Source organism: Sinocyclocheilus anshuiensis, unplaced genomic scaffold (assembly GCF_001515605.1).
Source record: "Sinocyclocheilus anshuiensis isolate Anshui unplaced genomic scaffold, SAMN03320099.WGS_v1.1 scaffold697, whole genome shotgun sequence".
NCBI classification, from domain to species: domain Eukaryota; kingdom Metazoa; phylum Chordata; class Actinopteri; order Cypriniformes; family Cyprinidae; genus Sinocyclocheilus; species Sinocyclocheilus anshuiensis.
Genome location: NW_015538036.1, coordinates 1,418,713 through 1,429,667, shown reverse-complemented (window position 1 = coordinate 1,429,667; position 10,955 = coordinate 1,418,713). Strand labels below are relative to the sequence as shown.

The 10,955-nt window shown below is 37.2% G+C and overlaps 1 protein-coding gene across 1 annotated transcript in view; it reads right to left on the bottom strand.

Moving 5' to 3' along the window:
- The window catches only part of ncor1 (nuclear receptor corepressor 1), a 104,256-nt gene that overhangs the window by 85,945 nt on the left and 7,356 nt on the right, over nucleotides 1–10,955 (bottom strand). Inside the window, 2 exon segments of the mRNA XM_016477050.1 lie at nucleotides 1,559–1,650; nucleotides 10,265–10,472. Coding sequence (XP_016332536.1) covers nucleotides 1,559–1,650; nucleotides 10,265–10,372 — 200 coding nt within the window. The 5' untranslated portion in view covers nucleotides 10,373–10,472.

The window sequence follows — 10,955 nt, the reverse complement described above, 5'->3', positions numbered from 1 at the left end:
ACTTAAATCTTAAATTTTTATAATTCATGAACGAAAACATTTTGTAACATGATATTGATGTACCATTTAATGCAATGTGCAATGTCTGATTTTAAAATGGTTTTCAAAGGATGAATTTTGAGATTTTAAGTTTTCAATTGATATATAATTTCTGATGATTTCTAAAGTGTGATAGAGAAAAAGGCAATGAAGAAGACTTTTTGTGACAAAGGTCAGAACTCCTGTTATGATATAGATAAATTAATCTATTACTTTTCCTACATAATTTTTAACAAAAACATTGGTAAAATATCTATTTAGGAGTCTTAGACCTTTCCAACGATATATAGTTTGTCATGATTAGATTAGGATTTAATTGTAATATAGTGAAGTAAACTCAGGCGTCTCACAGAGGGGACGGGTGACAGTTAAAGGGTTAAAAAAAAAACTTCAAAATCACCTTAGATAAATGGCAAAAGTCAACAGGCTTTTCAAAATCCAAAATATTGCCAAACAGGCGCTTTTGCATTTCGTTTCGAAACTAAATCATCCGCGATTGTCTTGTCTGTCTCACCCCACTCTTCCTGTCAGTCAGCTCAACTCACTCTCCTCACTGGATAAATGAAATCGGATCTGTGATGCGACTGTCGTTTGGCACGCTGCATTGAGCAGCCGCGGGGGGTCGGTGCCGCGGTGGGCAAGTGACGTAACCGGTGTTGCGGCTTAACACCGGTATCACCGTCAACACAGTCTATCGCGGCAAGCCTATAGTATACTAATTGTTTATATTTTATATAAAATAAACATTTTATAAAATATGTTGCCCTCTAAAATTGCTATAAAACCAAAGCCATATGTCGAACCAATTTATGTTCCGAATTTGAAGTTGATATCCCAAAAATTGTGGTTCCTGTGAGATTTTCTTTGGGCACTATACCAAAAACAACCACTGGGTGACACCAGTGTCACAACAACTCTATTGAATTATTCTAATGCAGTTTTCTGTCACAAATCAATAATTTTCTGTCACAATATGACTTCTATTACAAAACAGCCCCCGAATATGGAATCGGTACGAGACTTGAACAGCAACCTTTGGGTTACGAGTCCGACTCTCTAACCATTAGGCCACGACTTCCCCAAAGACCTCATCTAAATATTCACAATAAACACCCTTTCAAGATGAAACCAAGAAATGAGACCTACGCTTTTACTGCTTCTCCCCACAGCTTTTCAAATGTTTGTATCCCCCAGGATACGTCACCCCTTTTAGGGTTCATTTTTAAATAAATGAAAAAAACAATTACTTGCGAATCGCAACAATGCATTTATATTCCAATCACATATTGTCAACCAAGAACTGCATTTCTCTGGGATTCGGAATTAGTAGCATATTAAACAACAAAACTGTCAAACACACAAAAACTCAAAAGTTTGAAGGCTCGAGGGTTTAAAAGAAGAAACACTCACATATTTATGAAAGAAAATATGGTCATTTTCATCATACGCTATCTTTAAATAGGGCAGAATTAAATTAGAAGCATAGCATTATGTCTCAAGCGGGCGGCGGTTATGTCACCTCTCAGTCCCAGGGTGGAATTCGGATAGTAGTGAAGGCCTGCGGCGCTGCTGGTCCTGCAGAGGGGTACGGTAGTCGGGTACCGGGAACTCCTGAACAAACACAGACACACACACATCAGAGAGGAAACACTAGGCAAAACAAAAGCACAAGGACCTCATGGATGAGGGCTCAGAAGCCTTAAAGACAAGTGGGAAAAAAGACAAATAGTGTGTATCTATGTGAGAAAGAACGAAAGGGATAAAGAGAAAACAAAATACACTGTGACAAGACAGCCTCCCCAGACAGTCAAGAACACACCAGCACAAGTCTGTTTTACATTCTGGTAGAACATGGCATCATAAAACACGGACATAGAGCTATCTGTAATACATTCACTGCCACAGAAGAGATGATCATCAAACCTTCAATTCACCATTCCATTAGAAAACCACAGACACCATCAACGCAGGACCGAGAACAGCTCAGCAACCGAAGCTGCCATGTGTGAGTCATTTCTTGAAGCTGGTTTACTCTCAGACTAAAGTTCAGTTTTAAAGAACCAGGCAAAAAAAAAAAACATTCTTTAACAACAGCAAGCTAAAGAATTATTTCCATTATCAAACGTGGCACTATCAAGTGTTATAGCGCTCCTGCATCACAATTATACAGTGCAAATTTTACATTCAAAACTCACCAGTCATGGGTTCTTAGAACAACTAGTTGGTCTTAAGTAATTGCTGTTTGAATTAGGCTAGCTATGATCATGTATATGGATATTGTCATTTGTACACTTGATCAGATACATTTCTGAGAAATACACTACCATTCAAAAGTTTGGGTTTTCGCATAAGTCTCTTATGCTCATCTAGACTGCATTTATTTGACCAAAAATGCAGTTACAACAGTAATATTGTGAAATACTATTAAACTTATTAAAATTATTACACACATTTTTATTTTAATATTAATAATTTATTCCTTTGATTGCAAAGCTAAATTTTCACCAGTCTTAAGTCTCACATGATGCTAAAATGCTGATTTGGTCCTCAAAATATTAATTTCTTATTATTATCAATATGAAACAGTTGTGCTGCTTAATAATTTAATGGAAACCGTGTTTAAAGTTGTAATGCTAAAACTCTCAGAATTTTTTTTTTAACATAAGAGCAAGCACAGATATTGGCTTTCAGCTTCCAGTGATTATAACAACAAAAACAGTCCGTCATGCAGCTTGATAATGCAAACTGGTATTTGTTATATTATTTTAAAATACTGTTCTTAAACAATCCTTAAAGCCAAAGTATACTTTGGGTTTTACACGTATTTGCAGGTCCGCGTACAGTATGAGTGATGCAAATTTTGTCACCAGAATATAATTTTTGTTACCACGCATACCTTGTACGAGCAAGTCGCATATGTGCATTGACTTGGTTTTGCAATAATCAGTTGTTCCACACGGTGGCAACACTGGCCCGGCATTTCACATTAGAAAAGCAAAACTAAACAGATGGAACAACAAAATAGCAAAGACTGAAACAACAACAGACGCACGCATTGACAAGCACTTGTGTGAGAGTGTTACGAGATAGCAGCAACTTCAGTTTAAAAGAGTACAAAGACATTTTTATCGGTCATAACTTCTGGAGAAAAATAGAGCAGACGCAAAACAAAGATGATGCTTTCTAGAACGCATGTGTCAACTGCCTGCATTTGCGCACACTATCAAATGGAATATTTTTTTAAAGGCTGCAAACTAAAGAACACCTTGGGCTTTAGTCACAAACCAAGGGTAAAGCAGTAGAGTTAAAAGCAGTCACAATAGTAACTCTCTGTAATTACAGTCATTATTAATGACACTGCTGTGCACAGCTCCTACAATTGAGACAATGAACAGTGACTAATCTCAGTTCAAGCTAGGGATGTGCGCGACGACTAATTTGACTGTCGTTTAAACGGAGCATTAGCTAACATATTAAAACAAGTCAAAAACAATAGGAAATTTTATCAAGGAATAGCATTAAAACGGCTTTTAAAAACATACTTCATCATGTAGGCTATATCATCTAAAAACAAAACGAACAAAAAGAAAGACATGACCTGAGGCGATTAATTCCTGCACTTGAAAAAACGCGCTCTGCAGGAACTGAAGTCGCAGGCACGCAGAGATAAAGAAAAAGCAAGCCAACAGAATTTCGGAAAGCGCCTGGACATCCCGCACCACCACCGAAGTGGGTGTTCGTTAGAGGAATAGACGGCGCGGACGGGATCGCAGCGGCGGCGGGCTGTAGTGAATGACTTGATTGACATTAGCTGGCTTTGGCTAGTCTCTAAGCTAACGCCTACGTGCCTGTATTGAATATGATTACGCATCGCTCCAGTAGTTATTGTAATCCAATTTGACATAACACAGTTTACACAAAACTTTTCCGTTTCCTTCTAATTCAAAATAATCCCACACCTTGCCCGACTTTCACGTGGTCACTTTTGAGCTTGCCACAACTGACACGAAAAAAACTCATGCGAGGTAAAAATGTAGTTTACGCCCAGATACACTTTTAAAAATAATGTATTATTTTTCAACTGTTTTATTTTAACTTATTTAAAATGTTTTAAATGTAACAATGGTAATTTGTTACATAAAATGATGGTAACATAAAATGATGGTTGAATGATAATTATGTTTTTTTGTTGTGTAATCGACTATTGTTTTCAGTGTCAACTAGTAGGAGCTGTACTGTTTAGTCGACTAGTCGACTAGACCCGCACATCCCTAGCACATCAGAAAATCAGCTAATAACTTTGAATGACTCCCAAATCATTATTCATGATTAACTATGTTGATTTTTAGGTCTGTTCAACTAATGAAAAACTCAATTTCCAAACAAGTTATTTAAGTGTTTTTAGAAAAACATGCCCAGAATTTCATGTTATGAAATGAATATTGAGGCACGGTTTTGTATGGCTAAATGGTGACAACGCAATCACAGTTGTCTGAGTTGGCTGTGGTACAGCAGGATTACTGCAAGATCTGCTGGTATGAGGTCACCTCACTGAAATAGACAGACATCAGAGATTTCCTCTAGAAGCCACTCACACTTCATGACCATCTGTGTTAGAGATGCTTCTAAACTGCTAACAACCCCAGAACAAACATGGCCATGTCCATGTCTGCAAACAGGAAATGTGTAAATAATTGAGTAATGTGAATTAAAGAGAGAAAAAGCGCAGAGAAGAGAGAGAACAGCTGGGGTTTGTTTATTTCTGCTTTTCTACAGTGATAACCAAATTGATTTATAATGTTGAGGCCCAGCCATTTCTGGCCCTCTTTTCATTTGAAACAGAAAGGGATGTTGAGGAAGAAAAGAAAAGAGAAAATAAGCATAGATGGGCGTTCACACATACAGTGTCGCCCGTCATTCAATATCAATGAGAGCTGGCGATTTCCAGAGACATGAGCAGCAGAAATAGTTGGCAATGCATTCACTTTTATGCCAATTAGTAGTAACGTGATGCAACCACTACTAATAGGAGTGAAGATACTAGAGAAAACTTGATCATTATCTCCTGAGAGACACGATTGCTGACTGTAAGAAAAGACAAAGGAAAAGCTCATGTAAAAATCACTGCTCTACAGTTTACTGATGCCATGAACAAATCGTTCTGTCTACTAAATCAAGTCACCCCAAAACAATTTCACTGGCTAAAAAAAGTAAAAATCCAACAAAATTGCTTAGAATGTCATATTACATTCATTAATGCCTTTTAATTAGGGCTGTGCTAGTTAGCATGACAACGGCGGTGGTGGAGCACCTCCATGGTGGTACAGCAAAACACATTTTGGCACATATTAATGTTTTTGACATAATTATTAGGACAACAGTGAAATACAAAGCTTTGTTTACAAAAGAAATAATTGGTTAGCAGCCAAATGTTACATTGCGACCAAGAAAACAACATAATTCATGCAGAGAAAGGTACGTGAGCCCATAAATTTAAGCCATATGTGGCTTTGTGTTCTGTTTTGCAGGCTGGTCACTCTGATTGTTACAGAAAGAATTGTTAGTCTAATTTATTTATTTTTTTTGGTAAATGACAGTCTACGCTAGCGGTCGACCGATATTGTTTTTTTGACAGCCGATGCCGATATCTTGGAAACCATGGTGGCCGATGGCCGATATAAAGCCGATATAATTTTATTTATTTTAATTAATATTTAAGAAATTTTAAATCATTTGAAAATTGATTAAAAAATAAATGTGTTAAATAAACATACACTTTAGATGACAAAGTATTTTCACGTATAAATAAATATTTAATAAAAATATAATTAAAAAGGAAGTAAACACTGTAACCAACAGGGCACTCAGTATTCTGGGAAGTTTGTGTGCATTAACGTACATATTTGTGTGCATAATCATATTTTTTCAAATAAAGCCAAGGTAACACTCATTTTACATACAGCACACAGTGAAAATGACATGAATATGACAGTGGGAAAATGCATAAAGCGCAGCATAATTTAAAATCGCTAGTTTAAATTTTGTCGATCGCGCATCTCCAGTGAAGCTGAACTCTCCTCCTGTCAGCATTCAATTCGCACGGACCGATCATCACACAGAGAACACGCGATCATGCAGGATACACACACTTCACAAGATCTCACAACTGGACCCGACTAAGTTTGCAAGGTTTTTGAAATTGGATGTTTATTAGACATTCAAAGATTTGTTTAAATGATATAAATGCGTATTTGCTGAATGCTGATGGCAAACAAGAAAGTATTATTTTTGCCTATCTATTACTAATAATATAAAAGCAGTCGTTATAAGACTTTTTGTATACAATTCCTTTGTTTAACCGTTTTATTTGATTATTAGACAGACGTCTATCTGTATTAGACAGAACAACAGCGAACCAGAGGGAGAATGTGAGCACTGTGTGCCCAGGTGTTGGCGTTCTCAGCGCCGCCAAAATAAAAGTCTGTTGCGCCGTCAAAATAAAAGTCTGGAACGCATCAGCCAAAAAGGAAAACTTATCGGCCGATGCCGATATTTATAAAATGCCAAATATCGGCCGATATATCGGTCGACCACTAGTCTACGCAAGTGATTTATTGACAAATTAGATATTACTGGTCACACTGCACAGAGGCTATTTTATATAAATATTTCATCTCACAGGTTTCAGTCTGGTCACATTCAACATTGTCACAGTTTGTGCTTGTTAGACAAGGTAAGACACATCAAGTGTATTTGTGGAAAGCCTTGGAAACGACATGCAGGATGAAAAAATAAAGATACTGATTTGTTCCATCAGTTTAGTTAAATTGTGGCTAATTAGTTGTATTAATCCATTTCTTAGTTTTAATTTAACAAGGGAACAAATTTGAGAAACGTGGCAATGAATTAATACATTGTAGGAATGAATTTACAAGTTAATGTCTATTTTTTCTGCATATCACATGCAGCTGCATATCTCTGTGGTATAGCGCATTAACATGCTGGTAATTCAGATTCATTTTCCCCAGCAGCGCAACTTTCAATATAAATGTCCTGCTTGTGCGGAAGATATAATTCACTTTTCTGACCATTTACAAACTGTCAATTGCTTTGGAATATAAGAAGAAAATATGAAGATAAGGAAAAGAAATGGGCTCTGTCCTGCCTGTGTTCACCAACCCTCTCAAAGCACAGAGCGGCATATATGATGAAACATTTATCTTTGTGCGGGAAACATAATTATACAACTTGGATACTAATTTTCTAATGCTTTACATGTTTCTATACATTTTAATGCAGTTTAAAAATTGGAATATCATTAAAAGCCTAATTTGTATATTGTGAATACATTGTATGTATACAATCATGTAGTGTATTCCAATCCAAACTTTAGGTTTTGCAACCAAATGCTAGCTTAGCCTATCCCTTGCGCAAACATTAAATTATTTTATAATTTTTAAGAATAAAAATTGCTATATTAAGTCACATGTTATTGTCTGATAAGGCATTACAAACAGCTATTCTGTGGGGTCTGAATCAGATTCAACTCAACAGATGGACTGAACTGCTCATGACACCAGCAATGCATCCCATTTGAGGTCATATTTTCAAAGGTCGTGGGCCCATTAATAACTTAAGATCATCAAGCAGTAGAAATGCTTACTACAAATAATAATACATCCACTCTAGCAATAAAACTTCTGTACGTGTGAACGCCCCATGACACGGCACTCGCTATACAGAGGTGAACAATTAAGTGGGTTGGGCTGGCTGTTAGGAGAAAGGACGTAGTTAAGCTGTGTGAAGTAACTAACCTTTTTGTCACATACATCTCACTTTTAGAGAGGAAATGAGAGCTGAGGAAATGAGACAGTAGGATATCCGCATGTCTAAAAGTAATGTGGGTTTAAAACACATGGGTTGTTGGTATTAACATCCTACTCCAGGGGGCTGTTTCATAAAAGACGCTAACAAAAGCGGGTATTAAAAGTCCAAAACCTGACTTGAAATAACCTAACAAAGCAATCGGGACTAAAGCGGTTTCATAAATGACAATTTAAGTTCACGCAATCTCACTAATTCGATCCAGGTTCAATGAGTCAGGATAATTTGATGTGCACGTTTATTCTTAAGCAGCCCTTAATGTCGATCATGGAACAAATCAATCCACCATGGCAAACAGCAAATATTTGTGCTGTTTAATGCATTTGAGATGTTGTGTTTTCCTCCGTGCATAACTGACACGTCACAGATATTTTTTCATCTGTAAATGTTAGAAAGTCATGCAAATATATCCATTTTGCTGTCAGGAGTGCGCACTAAACAGATGGAACGCAATAGAATAATAGGGCAATAATTCTGAATAAAATATGCATTCTGCTAAAATATGTGTTGTTGGACATTAAATGTGACATGTAGAATTTTAATCCTACATATAAGTGTATTTTTTATCATAGCAGTAACTGTAAATCAAATGTAAGCTGCTAATACAGCCCTACTATCTCAAATGAGTTAAATGTGTGTTCCTCTTATCAGCTAAAATGTAGTCTGATTTCTATTATTTATTTTCATTTTTAATTCAGTGGTTTTAATGTTCTACTAATAACCATAAAAGGTACAGCTGTCATAAAACCCAAGAGAAAGGCTGCATGGCTAGAAACTGCTGATCAACAATGTGCAAGTAGCAACTCTGTTAAAATTTTTCATATATCTAAAAAAAAAAAAAAAAAGCTCATTACATTTTGGCCACAATACATTAAATACAATTGGTTGTAGCCTATTTTTTTATTTATTTGATTATTTAAGTTGCATTTTCTGTATGCTTTTATTTTGGACTAATAATAAAGTCAACTAATTGTATGTGAGAGAGTCAGTGGTAATATCAATGCATTCCTATTGGTCAGTGTTAAAGGAGCTCAGCTTAGCCTGACAGTTAGCCTGATCCAGACCAGGTTAGTTTCCCAGCATAAGCTGCCACAGTGACTGAGCTTGAGCTATGGTAATTTTGCTTTATAAAACCAAATCAAGTGAAAATAAGTCAGACTAACTGAAATAAGCCTGGCTTATTTGGTAAACTTGTTTTATGAAACAGCCCCCGGTATTGACATTTCAGGCTACACAGAGGATGCCATGTCCTTTTCCTGTTTATAAACTTTACAAAAAACAGCTCTCATTAAACTAAGGATGTGTGATGGCTGCTTGCAGCAGTATTTAGGACTGCTCTGTTACAAAGAATAGGTGGTTACATTCTAGTGGTTCAGGATCTGCACTGTACACACAAAATTAACAAGTTCAAAGTGTGACTGACACAGGAATAGCAAAGTTGCAGTTATAGGGTCCCATTTTATATTAAGTGTCCCTAATACCTGTGTACTTGCATAATAACTAGATGTGTACATAGTATGGAACCACAGTGTAAGTACATATTGGTACATAGTATCTACAGCTCTAATGCTTGTGTAACTACACATATGTAACAACCCACTGAATGGTATGTGTAAGTACAAATGTGTAACAGGACAATGGTAACAACACTTTTTGGTAATGAAAGTACAAATGTGTAACAGGACTAACAGCATCTTTTGGTAAAGAAAGTGTTACACTCTATATTAGATTTATCATGTAATTACTCTGATGTTACACAGCAGCGGCCAGTAAGTTAGGCTTTACATATAAATTGTGGTTGGTGTCCAGAATGTTACACTTTATATTAAGTGGACAGTTCCTGAGGAGTTACCATGTAAGTACACTGGTATTACAGTGATGCACCAACTCCAATTCAAGATCCAACTCCTCCCACTTCACATATCCCTAAACCTACCCATCTCCACCCCCTGGATCCCATTTCCACCCCTAAACCTACCCATCTCCACCCCCTGGATCAAATGGTTCCAATTACTCTTATACATACTGTTGCTACAAAATGTAGTTATATATGTCCTGTTACACATTTGTACTTACACAAACCATCCTGAGGGTTGTTACATGGGTGTACTTACAGAAATATTACAGCTGTAGATACCATGTACCAATGTGTACTTACACTGTGATTACATACTACGTACACATTTAGTTAAGTACACAAGTACACACATGTAAGTACACAGGTATTAGGGGCACTTAATATAAAGTGGGACCGTTATAGTTCTACTTTAGCAGCATTCTTGTTATGTGGTTTGTAGGCAGCGCAATGTGTGGTGCAGGTAGGAGTGTGTGTGGTACTGACCGGCGGGTGGCGTGTGGAGCTGAAAGTGTACTGCACTGAGTGAGGTGGGTAACGGCTCTGCTCGCTACTGAAGGGCCCCTGGCTGGGGGGAAAGCCTGAACTAGACATGCTGCAGCTGTCTGGTGGGGTGCTGGAGGCTCAGACGGGGCCTGGAGCACTGCTACTCAATCACGGGCTCAGCGTTGGCATGACTGTGCTGCTAAACCACCTGAGGAAGAGAGAGAGAAAGAGGAGGAAACATCAGAACATTTCAAGAGCCAAATATTCTGAAGGAGTCTGGAGTACAAACTCTTTCCATGACCAAGCAAGTTTTTAAAGGTCTCCGATCACAATGTGCGACCAATTGGCAGCCATTTCTATTGACGAAACAGGCTTTGTTTCACAGGATTGCTATGCAAATGTTCTGCTTGGTTTTCCAGAAAAAAGTTCTGGCTTCCTGAAACTAACAAAATACATTTTGATTCTTATCAAGCCCATGCGATTTGTAATGATGTTAATATTTCGACACAAAGCACATCAAAGAAAAGGACTGCATCATGTGGCATCTGTCTTCTCAAGAATGACTCAATGCTCCATGAATCGAACAAAATTAAACACTGGGCCGAAGGCCGAATACCGAACATGGTTTTTCGAGTTTTTTCCCCCATGTATTTTGCCAAAATGTTTTTCTCCATTGCATAAATTAAAAAGC